This window comes from Pelobates fuscus, chromosome 1, assembly GCF_036172605.1.
Source record: "Pelobates fuscus isolate aPelFus1 chromosome 1, aPelFus1.pri, whole genome shotgun sequence".
In the NCBI taxonomy this organism is placed as follows: Eukaryota; Metazoa; Chordata; class Amphibia; order Anura; family Pelobatidae; genus Pelobates; species Pelobates fuscus.
In genome coordinates, this window is record NC_086317.1 from 246,211,675 (window position 1) to 246,229,335 (window position 17,661).

Here is a 17,661-nt window from a genome sequence, read left to right on the forward strand (position 1 = left end):
CAGTGGACTATGAGAAGGGGCAGAGAAGGCTCTTGGTCTCCCTCATTCCACACCTGTTCAGGTCTAAGCCATACGAGATACAATTGACACTAGCCATATTATTAACTAAATGAGGAATGGGGGTCTTATCTGCTCTTAAAATTCTTGTGATATCATTGATTATGCAGCAGGAACCCCAGGAGTCAGCTTCATTTATTAAGTTGACAAAACATGAAGCCATGTCTGCATGTTATTACAATATTAGAATCATCCCACTTGGTAATGTAAAATACACAAGGAGAACAATTGTACCTCTCCTTGCAAACTCACCTCGCACAGACTTTCAGTTCATGTTTTACCTCCTAACAGATACGTGATGATGCTTTCATGGGGTTTCATAATCAAAAACAGCATTGCTCTGATTCCTTGACTAATTAATATCTTTCAGTCATTAAGATCCAGTATATTATTAGAACTCACTCCTATCCAGATTTGACAGACATATCTTTCTGTGGCTCATGATTTTCAGTTCTGTATCCTGGTTTTCCTTACATAAGGCTGGTGCTCCTGCCTTTGGGTGAGGAGGACACGGAACGTAACTCCTCTTCGGCAAGCAGGTGTTGATGGAGTTATTACCCTTCTTAGTCAAATGATTGCTTTGTAGCATTCACATTCAGGTTCTATTACAACCACTTTGTTTCCTTAAGTTCTGTATTTAAACAATTTACATTTCTTAGGGCTCAAAAGACAGAGATACGTCAAGTTGAACTACACGCTGTTTGAGAGTGGGCCTATGCAATACACAGCTGCTAGCATCATCCACAAAAGTGACAGCCTGACTCTGGGGAACAGAACATGGAAGGACTTACTGAACAATGTGTACATGGCACAAATCCTCAAGAAAATATGTCATTGAAGGAGATCTTTGCGTCCTTTTTAAAAAAAAAATATTTTTAATATTTTTGCTGTAGTTAGCAATAGCCACTAGGTGCATCTTTGAGGAGCTCTGGGTGGACACAATAGCTTTTTAATCAGTTATTTTACCTTTGAGCAATTGGAGGGGGGGTGGGTGGGGGGGGGGGTGAGGAGCCCGCAGGGCTTTTTGAATATTGTCAATTAGCGTGTTGCTCATTTTACCAGGCAATTGTTATATATACACATATACCTACTAGGTATATGTACCCGTATATACTTGTACTCACTATGGGGGCTATATTTGCAGTCTTAACAAATTCCTATTTTCTGGATGAAATGCATACACTTTCTGTTCTGTACTTTGTTGGAATACGCCTGGCTCTTTACTCTGTCCTGAGAGATCACATGATGGCCAGATTGAAACTCCAAATCACAACTTGTGCGAAGCAGGGCTATCTGATTACTATGGATTTTCATCCACAGGACAGTTGGGAGTTAAATTTCTCCTCCATGGGACTTTCTGGCATCGGACTATTACTGCTAACATTCTTCTGCTTACCAGGAGGATTGTTAAGTATATATGAACTATTATTCAATTTACAAGCATGGTTATTCAATAAACTTCAAAAGGTCCTGTATCAAACAGGGCAAAACCATCCGGCTATGTACAGGCCATTTGGACTACTAAATCAGGACAGTCTTCACACTATTTAATAATGTCTGGATTTTGCAATTCAGCCCTAGAATGAGCCTGAATTAGGTCTGGATTTCAGCCAGAACAAACGGTCCCGAATATATGAAAACAATTCCAAACTATTTGCTTGTTGGCAGTGCTAGTATATCCCTCACCCACCACCCCCCTCTATAATTATTTAGAATCCCCACAAGCCATAAATGGGTTTGGTTGGAGACATTAGGGACCCCTGTTATATTATAAGAGGCTCCCACACAGTGCTAAAGGTTAAAGGGAAGAATGCCACCCCCCTCCCATTATTTTACAGGCCATATTCTCATAGTTCTAAATATTTTGTAGATATGCCCCAACATGTTGCATGGCAGATGATGGTATAGGAAGGTTTAAAACTTTCCTTATAGAAATATGAGGGACTTTTTGATTCTCATTTATTTATTTTTTTTACACTTTTAATGTAGTGGCTAGCTAGCATTATGTGTGTGTATATATATATATATATATATAATGAGACAAAGCTCCTGCACTCCAACTAAATAACAATTTAATACCCGGTGCCAAGTCAAATAGATACAGAAATATATATATATATATATATATATACACATGTATTTTTTTTTTTAGCTTTTTTGTTGAGTTATAGATTTACAAAGTAGCTCACTATTGATTTGTTGCAACCTCCATACATTAGTCTATTTTGGTTATGATTTAATCTTCCACCGTGTATTAGAAATGGCTGCATGTCTTTATAACTTTTTGTTAGAATTAATAGTTCATATTTGGTCCCTCCTACTTTGTATTTTTAGTGACAAATATTAATTTCTTTCCGTATGTAGCATTCTTTTTTTGAGTGCTGGGACCTTCTGTTAAGCTTCGACTGCCCTATGACGATACTTCTTTTAATCTTCCATTTTCCTCAACTCGCTTTTATGCTGAACTAGAGAAATGTAAGAGACAGGTGTGGAGAAAAGCAGAGCATTGGTGAGCTAGTTCTATAACTCCAAGTGAGATGAGCCTAATAGAAAAATGATCACGGTCTTTAGCTTCTGTGATTTCCCCATACAGCTAGAAATGTGCTCATTGGCAAATATAGATGTTGTACTTTTAGTATTTTTTATAGACGTACAATTTTGATGACTCGTAACTAAGCGGTCTCACATCATAATATAAAAATTTTATATAATGTTACAAACTCAAATATAGTGACTCATAGGAGACATGCTGAAAAACGCAAAATTGCTTCTCATTTCATACATCTGTATGGGATAATTATTGTACTATCCAGGCACACTGGGAATAAACTGTGCATGACTCACTGGAGGGTGATAAAATGTTCCCATTGTTTTACAAACTAAAAACTGGAAAGGTGTATTTTATACTAATATAAAAGTATTACATCATAACAAGCAAATTGCCTGTATAAGATATATCATTCACAATAGAAGGTATTTAGTGGAAATTATAATGCTCTATCCTACTGAAAACAATGTCTTGGTTTACACCATATTTATATGCTTTACGTATGAAAAACAGATTTTTAATATCAATTCTTCTGAATTCTTGATGTAGAAGGAGGCTTTGAGTCATCAATAGTTTGCACTGAACAAATTAAATGTTAAGTCAAATGACACGCATGAAACAAAACAAAGAAAAAAACATGTTTAAATAATAAATGAATCCATAAAATATTGCAGACATTCATCAAAACCATTGCAATCTTTCTCCATTAATGATACACTGGATGTGACTATACGTACCATTAGACATGCAACAAATGTTTATTGTCAAACTGAAACCTTGAAATAAACAAATCGCTACACGTTTACACATTTTGCATGTTTCATTATTTTCAATCACTATTAAAATTACGATTTCCAATTACCGTATACTGATGAATGCATTCATTTTATTATTTTAAACTAAAATAGTAAATCTTATAATAAAATAAAAAATGCATTTAGTTGCAAACAAATTAAAAAATTACAAATAAATACATGTAGGAATACACAAGATTTTTACAGACCATTGTTTCTATATTGCATATACTAAAGAACAATTCTAAATTAAACGAAACTTTAAAACACAATTTTTTTTTAAAAGAAACAATTAAGACAGAATGAATGTATTTAAAATGGTGTAGAACTGGTGAGTACGTTGGAGAGATATTTAATGTTTGTTTAAATAATGTTAATATTTTCAAGAACAAACACTCTGTTTTAACTTTGTTGGTCATCAAATGTCTCTACGCCAGTTAACTTCTACCTTACCCAGTATGATACTGGGTGGCAATGTTAGGCAGAGAGGGAGGGAGAATGTAGTAGTTATGTTTGCTTAAAGCGGCATTGTCATGCCGAACTTACCTTTCCCCAATCGATTCCTCTTCTCTCCCTCTCTCGGGATCTGTTCTTCTTTTCTTCATATCTGCTATAGTTTTCTTTAAAACTTAAGAAAAAGTAGGGACTATTTCTCTTCTGGAGGTTTACTACGCAGTGACCAGTGGTGACCAGCGGAGGAGCAAAGTGTGCTTCGTTTCCGGTGGTCACAGCAATTTTCCCATGATCCTTAGCTTTCCTCCCTGTTCCCACGATGCTTCCTGTCACTTAGACAGAACGCCGGCAAAACTGCCGAATTGCGTTCTAACAGTTTCTCCATTCGTGTTAGAACGCAATTCGGGACTTTGTTCGGTTCGGAATTTCATTCGAATGAATGAAACTCCGATCCTATTCATTGATGTGGCTGCATCTTGCAGCCGCTTAGTACATAACTCCCTAATTCCCACGGTATTAGGGAGCTATCTACTAAAAGGCTGAAAGACCTAAATTGGTCTTTCAGCCACATTTACTAATACTAAGTAAAGATTACTTAGTATTAGTAAATAATATGCCCCTACTCGCTATACCGCGAGTAGGGGCATGTCTAGTAAGCAGTGAGCAGCCTGTGGCTGCTCACTGTAAAAAAAAAAAACAACACACGAAAAAAAAAAAAAAACTATTGGCCCCACCCCTACTGTCCTGCCCCCACCCTGTGCGGTGTGGGCTATAAATCACAATGGGGGGACCTATTGTCCACCCCCGCCCCCACCTGCGCGGCGGGGGGACCTACTGTCCTCCCCCCGGACCCCCCCCTGAGCGGTGGGTGGGGGCCCTAAAAAAACAATAAGAGGGGGAGGACCTACTAGTGAGGGGGGAATAAAATAACTAACCTGTAAAGAAAAATTCAACTTACCATTTGACGTCTTCTTTTTTCACAGAGCACTGTGATTGGATGGATTTCAAGCCATCCAATCAGAGTGCTCTGTGTCATTTTACACAGCGTTGGAAAGTTCTTTGGAATTTTCCCACGCTGTGCAAAATGACAAAGAGCACTCTGATTGGCTTAAACCAGCCAATCCGAGTGTTCTTAGCCTAATTGCAGGGCAGGGCAAGGCTTTATAAGCCTTCCCCGCCCTGCAGAGCTCAGTCTGCGGAGCCCTCCATGGGTGAAGATGGATTCATTTTTTTAGCGTCGGGTTTTTTCTTTTTCGTCAGGATTTTTTTTGCGCTTGGGTTTTTTATTTTATTTTAAGTTCGACGGGTATGATGGTTTTTTATTTGGCCTTTTTTGCGTCTGAAAAATGAAGATTTTAGAAAAAAGAAGACGTCAAATGGTAAGTTGAATTTTTCTTTACAGGTTAGTTATTTTATTCCCCCCTCACAATTTTTTAGGGTGAGGGGAGTAGGTAGGGGGTAACTTTTTTTTTAGGGTGGGTGACTAGGGGCTTGGGGGGGGGGGGGGGGAGGTTTTTTTTAGGGCCCCCACCCGCCGCCCAGGGGTGGGAGCCGGGGGGGGGAAGGACAGTAGGTTGTCCCCCTCATTAATTTTATGGCCCCCACCCAACGCTCACGGGTGGGGGCGGGGGGGAGGACAGTAGGTCCCCCCAATTGTGATTTATGGCCCCCACCCACCGCGCAGGGGTGGGGGGCCGGGGGGGGTGGACAGTAGGTCCCCCCCCCTCTCATTATTTTTATGGCCCCCACCCAACGCTCATGGGTGGGGGCGGGGGAAGGATAGTAGGTCCCCCCCATTGTGATTTATGGCCCCCACCCACCGCGCAGGTTTTTTTTTTCTACAGTGAGCAGCCATAGGCTGCTCACTGTTTAGTGGACATGCCCCTACTCGCGGTATAGCGAGTAGGGGCATTGGGGAGATTTTAATATCATATTGACCCCATAGAGTGAGGGGGGAGGACATGGGGGGCTTAGGAAGTGGTGGGGAGCACTGCTCCCTGACGCTTCTATTTTTACATATTACAAGGAGGGAGCTGCACGCCGGTAGCTCCCTCCTTGTAATAAACTGAACGAACAAACCAACACTGATACACAGTGTTAGTTTGTTCGTCTGATTTTTTCTATTCATTCATTCGTCTGTCTGATGAATGAATGAATGGATGGATGAAATTCCCGTTCGCATGTCCAGGTGTTTCACTGGGCATGTGCGGGAATCTCACAGTCTGTCTAGTGTGGGCAGATGACGTGTCCCACAGGGACTTCACCTACCCACACAAAGATGGCGGCGGCCTGAATAATGATCGGGCAGAAAATAAAAATAGGTAATCTGGGGGGCTAAGGGGCATTTGGGGCTGACTAGGGGGTCAGTTAGATGTAGTGGAGGCAGGAGGGGTGTTTAAAAAAAAATGGGATTCGGCCATGACAGTGCCGCTTTAAAGTAACCCTTTAACTTGAGAACCAAATATAATACAATGTCATTGTCACAAACTTGTATTTAAAAACGTTTGCCAGCATGGATTGCCTTGGATATTTCACTTATTTTTTTTTAACAGTCTTAAAGATGTTACAAATAAGGGGGTTCCATTTTGAAATAGTATCCTTAAATTTGAAATTACTATGACAGCATAGACTGTAATTTGACTGTAAATGGTAAAGGAACACTCCAAATCTACCTCCATTAACATAAGTCCTTCAGGGCTTAACACTCTGTTTTGCCCTGTCTTTCCCATGTTATGAAAGTGCTGATATCAAGATAAATCAGCAATTTTACAAAATTATTAGCCCCAGCAAAAAGAGAAATGCAGTGCTTCTCATTGAAATTCATTGGATTAACTGTAGCAGGAGTGTGGTGATTGCTGCACATGTACTCTGTTTCCCAAAGCTTTAGTACGAAAATGACTTTACTGGCTGAAAGTATGATCATGCCCAGGGTTAATCAAGACGTTTTAGATAAACCCCATGGTTACTTAAGCCAGTAATAAGCCCTTCAAGTGGTACAGTTGCACAATACTTAATAACACACAACTCACCTGAAGGAAGGCAGGATACTGTCATAATAATACCATGTTGCTGTGAGGTAGGAACGGCTCACATCAGTGGAGTACAAACGCCATGCAGCCTTTTAAGAGAAGCAGAGGTAAGGTTGGAAAACAAAGAGGAAATATGTTAAGAGTTTCGCGTTGGTTCTATTAGGCAACGTTGTGACCAATTTACCAAACTGATTATTGTGTCGCTAAAGGGATGTGTACACCCCTTCTAATCAGCAGAAGTGTCTATTCCAGGAACATCCACTGCAGACAGTTGTATAAAATCAATACACATTTATACAATCTTCATAGATAAACATTGGTGGTATATTGCCTAATTGCCTAGCTCAGAGACTTTCAATGTTAGCTTGCCACTCTGACATAAAGTCAGTTTATCAAATTTCTGAATGCTGAAGTAGAAAGTATGCAACAATTCACAAAATAAAGCCCTGCGCTCAAACTCACACTGATCTCGGATGGCAACAACGACTTACATTCACCAGCCCAAACACATTGAATAAAGGGAGAAAAAGTGTTTTAGTTATGAGCCATGCAAAACATGTGAGTCATTAAGTACAATGCTCACTGCCTTTGAAAGCAACAACAGCAGAATCATAAATTGGGAGATTAAAATGCGGTGAGAGATGACGGTATATGTATGTATATACCATATAATGACTGTCTAAATGTGTACGTACTCTCTGCTGTTACCATATAAAAACATCCCATACAAAAGATAAGAGCATGACAATTTGATCACATGCCATATAAGAATACGAATATAAATTTAAAATAAAAATTTGTTAGAATGGTAAAATGTTGGGAATAAGGTTTGAGTTTTTCATTCTACTGTTGTATTATTTTATATTGGGCTTTGAACCCTTCCAACAGTTTAAACTTTTGTCAAAAGAGAATAGCCCACCCATGTTACACCACACTCACTGTCATTTAAAGGACAAGTGACATTTGCAGAGATTTATAGATGTAATGAAACATTATTAATTATTCACATATGATGGAGAATTAAATACATTTCAAAATTTATAACAAAATAAATTCACCACAAACTGTGTTGAGTGCATATGGAGTGTCATTTAACCCCTTAAGGACCAAACTTCTGGAATAAAAGGGAATCATGACATGTCACACATGTCGCGTGTCCTTAAGGGGTTAAACAATGACCACAAGCTGGCATGAAATCCAACTTAAAATATCATTTTCCAATTGAATTGAACATGCATGTCTAATGACAACAGACTCAATCAATGTATCTCTATGAGGAAAATTCAGCGTCTCCACGCTTTGCAGCACTGAGCCAGGAAGCACCTCCGGTGGCCATCTGAGGAGTGGCCACTTGGGGGTGTCCCTAGGGGCAATGTAAACATTACTTTTTCTCTGAAATGGCAGTGTTTGCATGAAAATGTCTGCATATAATGATTATACTCACCAAAACAACTACATTAAGCTGTAGTTGCTCTGGTGACTATAGTGTTCCTTTAAGTCTATTCTTAATTAAAGGGGGGTGAATTAATTAAAGGGAGGGTGGATTAATTAAAGGGGTGGTGGATTAATTAAAGGGGGGTGGATTAATTAGAGGGGGTGTGTGGATTAATTAGGGGGGGGGTGTATTAATTAGAGGGGGTGTGTATTAATTAGAGGGGGGTGTGGATTAATTAAAGGGGGGGTGTGGATTAATTAGATGGGGTGTGTGGATTAATTAGAGGGGGGTGTGGATTAATTAGAGGGGGTGTGTGGATTAATTAGAGGGGGTGTGGGTTAATTAGAGGGGTGTGTGGATTAATTAGATGGGGTGTGTGGATTAATTAGAGGGGGTGTGTGGATTAATTAGAGGGGGTGGATTAATTAGAGGGGGTGGATTTATTAAAGAGGGGGGTGGATTAATTAAAGGGGGTGGATTAATTAAAGGGAGGGTGGATTAATTAAAGGGGTGGTGGATTAATTAAAGGGTGGTGGATTAATTAGAGGGGGTGGATAATTTAGAGGGAGGGTGAATTAATTAAAGGGGGGTGGATTAATTAAAGGGGGGATTAATTAAAGGGGTGGTGGATTAATTAAAGGGAGGGTGGATTAATTAAAGGGGTGGTGGATTAATTAAAGGGGGGTGGATTAATTAGAGGGGGTGTGTGGATTAATTAGAGGGGGGTGTGGATTAATTAGAGGGGGGGGTGGATTAATTAGAGGGGGGTGTGGATTAATTAAAGGCGGGGTGTTGATTAATTAGATGGGGTGTGTGGATTAATTAGAGGGGGTGTGGATTAATTAGAGGGGGTGTGTGGATTAATTAGAGGGGGTGTGGGTTAATTAGAGGGGGTGTGTGGATTAATTAGATGGGGTGTGTGGATTAATTAGAGGGGGTGTGTGGATTAATTAGAGGGGGTGTGTGGATTAATTAGAGGGGGTGGATTTATTAAAGAGGGGGGTGGATTAATTAAAGGGGGTGGATTAATTAAAGGGAGGGTGGATTAATTAAAGGGGTGGTGGATTAATTAAAGGGTGGTGGATTAATTAGAGGGGGTGGATAATTTAGAGGGAGGGTGAATTAATTAAAGGGGGGTGGATTAATTAAAGGGGGGATTAATTAAAGGGGTGGTGGATTAATTAAAGGGAGGGTGGATTAATTAAAGGGGTGGTGGATTAATTAAAGGGGGGTGGATTAATTAGAGGGTGTGTGTGGATTAATTAGAGGGGGGTGTGGATTAATTAGAGGGGGTGTGGATTAATTAGATGGGGTGTGTGGATTAATTAGAGGGGGTGTGTGGATTAATTAGAGGGGGTGTGTGGATTAATTAGAGGGGGTGTGTGGATTAATTAGAGGGGGGGATTTATTAAAGAGGGGGGTGGATTAATTAAGGGGGTGGATTAATTAAAGGGAGGGTGGATTAATTAAAGGGGTGGTGGATTAATTAAAGGGTGGTGGATTAATTAGAGGGGGTGGATTAATTAGAGGGAGGGTGAATTAATTAAAGGGGGGTGGATTAATTAAAGGGGGGGGATTAATTAAAGGGGTGGTGGATTAATTAGAGGGGGGTGTGGATTAATTAAAGGGGGGTGTGGATTAATTAAAGGGGGGGTTCAATGTACATACCGGTACCGTAAATAAATAAGCCCTACCCTGAAAATAAGCCCTAGTGGGTTTTGTGTGACTAAAATTAATATAAGACCCGGTCTTATTTTCGGAGAAACGCGGTAGGCAGCAATGTAAGCACTGCCTTTTTCTGAAAAGGCAGTGTTTACATGAAAATGCCTGCAGGGACATACTACACTCACCAGAACAACTACATTAAGCTGTATTTGTTCTCGTGACTATAGTGTCCCTTTAAATTGAAGCCTGAGTTAGCTGTTACGGGTTTTTCATTATTAGTGTGTACATTCTGTTTCTTTTAGAATGCGATGCGAGTGCATAAGGATGGATAGCCTCCTGTTCTAGGTCCATGGTCAGATTTCAGTGTCAGGAATGCTAGAGGGTATTTGGATGACTATTGATGAATGGGCCTGTAAGTTTCCACTAATAGGCGAGAAAATGAATCTGCTTTCTCTCAATGTCACAATACTGGGCTCTCTCTAGCTCCTTCCCCACTGAATTTGACAGATTCCAGCATCCTTGGATCTCCCTCCAGGTATAACACCCTCTGAACACAGCCAGCTTGGTCTTTAATAAACCAGCTGTGGCCAAAGGTTGGGGAGGGGGAAAGACCTGTGTCTTTTTGTTTTGATATGAACATGAATACCTGCCATAGCAACCCTGTGCTTTTTTACAAATATTATGACTCGAATCAGCCAGTGTGTTCACATCGACTAGCAAGACTAAAGCAAGAAAGGGATTTTGAGAACAATCCCAAGCAATAATCTACGTGATTGTTTACAGTGTCCCTTAACTAACATAGCATCTCAGTGAGTCCAATCTTAATCTTAAATCAATAAAGTCTGAGTAACCACTTACAGACCACATATATTTCATGTAATTGCAACCTGGCCCCTTGTGATGCTATGACAGAACAGAATGCCTTGTTTAATGTGCATAAGCAGCTCTGTACCCTGTACTTTTTTAAAAGAGTGGGACGTTGTATTTCAGTATATGCCCTTTAAAGGATCACTATAGGGTCAGGAACACAAACATGTATTCCTGACCCTATAGTGTTAACACCATCATCTAGCCCCCTGGGCCCCTCATGCCTCCATAAATATAGTAAAAATCTTACTGTATTCAAGCCTGAAGCTATAAATCTGCATGCTGTTAGACTCAGAAAAACAAGCAGTCTGCTGACACGTGGTAGCCTGATCCAATCACAGTGCTTCCCCATAGGATTGGCTGAGACTGACAAAGAGGCAGATCAGGGGCAGAGCCAGCATGATTCAAACACAGTCCTGGCCAATCAGCATCTCCTCATAGAGATGAATTGAATCAATGAATCTCTATGAGGAAAGTTCAGTGTCTGCATGCAGAGGGAGGAGACGCTGAATCACAGGATGCTGTGCACAGTGCTGCCCTGTGCTCTGCTGACAGCAGATCTGAGTGGATGGAGGCATATTATGCCTCCATCAACTCCGAAGTCCCTCTGGTTCACTGAGTGCCTGCAACTGGAGATGTTCCTAGCGTTCAATGTAAACACTGTATTTTCTCAGAAATTACAGTGTTTACATGAGAGAGGCTGCAGGGAGCGATAGTTCTCACATGAACAACCTAATTAAGCTGAAGTTGTTCAGGTGACTATAGTGTCCCTTTAAAGTCTGGTTTGATATGATGGGATTATTCAAAATATCATCATCAGATCTGATCCACCAACTGCTTTTTATGAAAAAGTGTGCATAAGGTTACTGTAATCCTCTTTACAGAGAGGCAGGTATGAATCAGATGTGCAAAACACTGAGATGATAAATCAGGTGTGAGTTAGAGGGGTCTTTCTCTTAGCTTTGACAGTTACCAATGGAGATTGCTCTCTATGACAGGTATGATCAATAGAGATTTGTAATGATATTTTAAAAGACTTGATGGTGTTCATAATGCAGGAAAGGGTTACAAAATCATTGCTAAAACACTGTCCTCCATCAAGTCATATTCAAACCAATAGTGAACAAATAATAAAAATATAACATCATTGTTATATTGAAGATCAATAAAGAATTCAACAAATATGATCATACTGTATTTACACAATGATTCTTTGTTTTTTAAAGGTCATGCTCCCTTTGGATTTTTTCGGGGGAAGGGTAGGGACTTGACCTCTTGCCTCTAGAGGGTGAGCCTGAGATATAAGACCCGGTGACTTGGAATCCACGGCTTCTAGTAAACATAGGAGAGAGGATTCTGTACTATCTGGCCTTATGAACCTCCTGGGGACAGAATGTTGGGCATTCCCCACTGATCTCTTAGAGCCAATGAGTAAGGCACCCTCTGATCCTTATTTTAAATGGGGATAGAGGACTGGGAACCTTCTGGCAGTACCCCACAGCTCAAAAGGGAGGGTGGAGAAGAGGTCATTCTTCAGGCCCCTAGCTTGCACACAGCAGGGCTGAGGAAGACTCTAGGAACCTCCCTTGGTCATATTGCATTTTAAAGTGACACTATAGTCACCAGAACAACTACAGCTTAATGTAGTTGTTCTGGTGAGTATAGCCTGTCCTTGCAGGCTTTTTCATGCAAACACATGTTTACATTGCTGCCTAGGAACCTCTGTAGTAGCCATTTCCTGGTTTAGTGCTGCACACTCGTTCAGCGTCTCCACGCTCTGCCTAAAGATGCTGATATTTCCCCATAGAGATGCATTGATTGGCCAGGGTGGCGTCTGGATGATGTCAGCCAAGGAGGTGGATCAGGGGTGCGGCCTGCGGCGCTGGTAAAAGGTGAGTATATCACCTTTCAAACTTGAGGTAAGGGGGGACACACCACCTAAACAGTGGTTTTAGAACTATAGTGTCAGAAATACACGTTTGTGTTCCTGAAACTAGGGTGCCTTTTAAATGGACATTTTTCTTATTTATTATAGATAGAGAGAGCAAATAGCTCTCTATAGTAACACATATCACTTTAAAAACTTAGCTTCAGTGCCACAGAAGAAAGCAGCAACTTGCTGTAGGTCCCCTGTGCAAATGCATGCAGGGTTAAAGATAATGTTAGAAGTGGTAAGGGAAAAGGGGGTTTTAAGGTTATTGGGGGTACATTTCACAGTAAGATTACATAGGGTGTTAAGAGGACTAAACATGTTAAAGTGGTTATAGTTGTAGTGTTAGGGGTGTCTAGGATTATTGGGTTCAGGGTTAGGGTGGGGTTAATAAATGTAATTAGGCTATCGTGATTATGCAGAGAAGGTCTGCTCTGTGTTCACCTTTCATTTCTGTACAGAAAGGCATTCCTTTCAATATGTCACAATGACCCTGAATCAAAGCCCAGCTTCCTGACATATTCTTTTTATAAAACATGCGGCGTTGCTGTGCTTTGTTAACATTAACATATATACAGGGTTTTACACCCTTTGTCTTCTCTGTATTTTATAATACATTTTAACCAACAGCATAGCACTGTTTTTTTCTGGTTGAAAGGCAAATCATGACATTACAAAATGCAGGAGATTGCCAGAGAAAATGTCTAAGATATTCTTTCTGTAATTTATTTCTGCTCTTCTAGAGGATTGGTGTTTAATATATAGATATTCGTTTTCTAAGAAAACCTGCATTTCTGACGTTAGATGCTGTATCTCTGCCGTTTTTAGGACATTGTGAAGACACACCCAATTAATGATGTCATCAATGCAAAATCACATCATTGCCGACACCCACTCTTTTTTGGATTCATAACTATCAAGGAAACGCTCAGGGCTATAAATACTTGAGCTTTACATAAGTTCAGTGTCCTGTTGTGGTTTCCTTTTTGGTTATCTGAGAATGCGTTCCTTAATTGCTTGATTCCTGGTTCATTGATCGCTTTCTTGTCTCAACCATTCAGATTTCCGTATTCCTTGGCTTGTTTTTTCTCAATTCTGTGTACCGCTATTATCCCTGACATTTGTCTTATATCCTTGACATTGCTTATTCTCTGTACGTTGTATGTTAATCCTGGCCACTCTACAGTCCGCTAATACGTATCTGTCTATTTTTTCTTGTTCTATGTGACAATTCTTTGTGCTGGGTGATGAAATATCCTGACAGCAATGCAGTTATATGAAAATATTATTATAGATGATTATGTGCAATTATATAAAACACACTACAGTAACTCATAAATGCCAGTTTTGAACAACACTATGCACTTTACACAGCAAATGAAAAAAATATGAAACTACATTTGAAAGAATATATTTGGTCCATGATATACTGAAAATACAGAAGGCAGTTAGAATATTTACTTTTCTCATGATCATTGTGGGGAGGTGTGGGGCCAATGTTTGCAGTTAACTTGCATTTGGCCCCCAACTATCTCCCAGCAGGATCTGGTTGAGTATATTTCTATACTTCAGTAGCTGTAGAGATAAATCAGGGGCAACTAGTCTCCAGGACCCCAAAATCCATTATTCTCTTCCTCCACAGAACATATATAAAATGAATGTGTTATCGGGATATACCCAAAGTATACATTAATTTTAATTCACATTGGAGAGTAGAGACTGGGTATCAGAGATATATAGATATAGAACCAAGCCTTGACATTTCTGTTTGGTATGGGGTATTTAGGGGTCTTATATGTTTAGTAGACTTGTGCAAAAAATGTGTTTCAGCTGGTCTGACAGAATCAAAATGCTTTTAATGCATGCCCAAACAATTCGATTTGTCCGAGATTTAACTATGGAACCTTATTCATTGAATAAGACTCCACATGTAAATCCCAGACAGATCAATTAGTTTGGGCATAAATTAAAATGAATTTGATTAATTTGTAGCAGCTGAAACACATTTACATTTTAAGTGTAATGTTTAGTAGAGAGTTTGAGGTTTGGCAGTGCTCAATCCTAGATTGTAAATAATTGGACTGTAGCATGAAAGGGACCTCTGTGTTATACAGGTCATTAGTGGATTATCCTTTCACCCCCTTTACTACAGAATTGTGAATAGAGGTAGGACTGGCTATAATTGCAAGCCCTCCCTCAGTTAATTAAAAAGAGAAGAATCTGCCATCTCTCAGTGTTATTAAACCGTATATCTATCTGTTCATAAAACAGGGGAAAGAACATGGAATCTGGCACACTTTTGGTTTTATGGTGACCCTCCGTGGTTTTCTTTTTTTTTTTTTTTTTTATTAATAATTGCTGTGCTGTGTGTGGATCAAGCACAAAAAGCTCAGTGAGGAGTACCAACACTCCACAAAAAAGGTTATTCGACCACTTCAGTGCTTTGTGCAGCATTTCACCATAAAACACTGCATATGCTGCCAGTGTAACTCCAAATCTGGCAGTGTCATTCAGATATCACTAGCCAGCCCACAATTCCGAACTGGCTAATGTCAATTTTGTGCATATTTATAAGGCACACAAAGTATTTCATTGGCTGAGAGTGTTCAGTTGACACTCACAGCCAATGAATGGCCGACAAGATTGGCATCTCTGCAGAAGCCAGGTGCATGTCTCCAGTATTAGAGGACCTTTGGTGTGTGTGGGGACCCAGATAAGAGGGCAAACCACTGCAAAACGGTTTGCCCATTACTTTTGAATGGCACCAGGCTACTCCTACTATCATAACCAGAGATACCATTTAAATCAGGCCCAGGTGCAGCCCTCCAAGTATTCTCAATCTCCTCAAGTGCAAAAGAAACAAAGGATAAGGTCACAAAACTGGGACCCCTGGCTGGAGGAAGACACAATCTAGGTCCACACTTTGGTGGAATAAATCAATTTATTGCAACTTTACCCAGTACTGCAATTTGTTTCTGATGATGGAGCACAAATTGTCAGAATTCAGATTTTTTTCAGATTCAATGTTGTGTGTTGATTTTTGGAGAGTGAAGGGATTATTACTTATACATTTGAAAAACATAACAAGATTTTCAAGCTATATTACCTATTAACCCTAATGTAGAATTCTGAATCACTATTATTATTATTATTATTGCCATTTATATACCGCCAACAGATTCCGTACAATATTACGACAGGGGCAATGTAACTATAAAAAAGGACAATAACAAGAAAACTTACAGGAACAATAGATTGAAGAGGACCCTGCTCAAACTAGCTTACAGTCTATAGGAGGTGGGGTATAAGACACGTTAGGACAGGAAATATTAATCAAATAGGGTGGGAGTGAAGCAGAGCTGGAGGAGAGAGTACTACTACTATTAGCCCGGGTTTACTGCTCCACAATAAACTGAGTGTTGGACTGTTACAAGGAGGTGTCATGTCTCAACTATTCTTTATTACCCACCTGGATAAGGTTGGCTGCTGGTGTCCGTCGTTTTTCAAAATGCTTCTGACGATGCTGCTCCTGAACTTTTAAGGCAAACCCGGATCCCAGGATTCCCTGTAAGAACAGACAGAACCAGGTTCCATTGTTGATAGCTCCACACATTATGTAGCATTCAATATGTCCACTTGGTAGTGGTTAAGCAGATTTCACTCACTGCAGGCAGTGCAAAGAAAGAGATGCCCAGAAGTGCAAATCCAGCGGCCAAAACCCTGCCAAGCCATGTGCGAGGAGTCTTGTCACCATAACCAATAGTTGTCAAGGTTATCTGAGAAAAAAAAAAAGGAGATAGATCAGAAAGGTGAGACAACAGATAAGCACAAAGAGATGCAGACTAAGCAAACGGAAGCAGACTAAAATCTCACAATGAACATTGCAACAATACAGTACTCTAAGAAGGTATATGATGAAGGTCAACGTTTCACTATTCCCCAAAGTTTGATAAAGAAAAAGAGGAATAAAAAAGACACTATGGTGGGGAGTCGGGCAGCTGAAAGCATAATGGCGGCGAGCCAATAAATGGAAGGTCAATGTTTAGGAGGTAGCTGCTATAAGGCTAATCAGCTAGCTGATCCTGTACTCTACAGATCACTCTAATGGGGGAATATGTGGTGTCTATAAACTATTTACAAGCTGGAGTCGTGCAAAGCACGACAAAGGTTGAAAAGCACTAGAAAAGGAGAGAGAGGCTGTCGCTGTCCTGCACCATTGCTAGAAAATGTAGATAGTACCAGGAATCTACGGGTCGTGGTTCCCACCAGGTGAGGGGAAAGGAGGGGAAGAGAAATAAATAAAAACATATATATATATGAAAGGGGCGTATTCAAGTGGTGTCGATGCCTCAACATTAGTCAAAGTAGATGCGCAGAATAGGGGTCCTCAGGATCGGTGTGATTTTTCCAAGAGAGTGATGTATCTCCCATCTAGCCAGGGGTCCCAGATCTTATGAAATGATTTTGGGGAATCGTTTACTTGTGCTGTTAGCCTAGTCATTTAAATAGTTTCCAATATCTTTTTGTTGATTATTGATTGGGAGGGGGTTTCGGTAGTGGACCAGACCTCAACTATTGCCCTTTGTGCTGCTAGAGATATGCGTGCGGCAAGTTTATTTTCGGGTAAACGGTTCAATAAGTTTCGAGAGTTGGAGTGCCCTGGGGTCTATAGGGCATTATCTATTGAGAACCCTAGAGAGTAAGGCTGATACTCTTCGCCAAAGAGGAACGAGGCTAGTTGGTATATGTTGCATAGTGGCCAGGCATTATGGGGTAAGGTACCACCAGAAGAGCATTTTATATGCTTGTTCCTGGTGTGTCACACATATAGAGAAGGAGCAGTAAACTTTAATACAGAAATACTGATATCAGTGAAAAATCTC

General features: G+C 40.2%; 1 protein-coding gene across 4 annotated transcripts in view; it reads right to left on the minus strand.

Annotated features, from left to right (window-relative positions):
- KCNQ4 (potassium voltage-gated channel subfamily Q member 4) overlaps positions 1-17,661 on the minus strand; it is a 183,586-nt gene that overhangs the window by 15,714 nt on the left and 150,211 nt on the right. For all 4 annotated transcript variants that reach the window (XM_063456365.1, XM_063456360.1, XM_063456370.1 and 1 more), the window contains exons 6-8: positions 16,444-16,554; positions 16,248-16,343; positions 6,882-6,970 (exon numbers count right to left, since the gene is read on the minus strand). In XM_063456365.1, the coding sequence (XP_063312435.1) occupies positions 6,882-6,970; positions 16,248-16,343; positions 16,444-16,554 (296 nt within the window). The remainder of the gene's footprint in view (positions 1-6,881; positions 6,971-16,247; positions 16,344-16,443; positions 16,555-17,661) is intronic.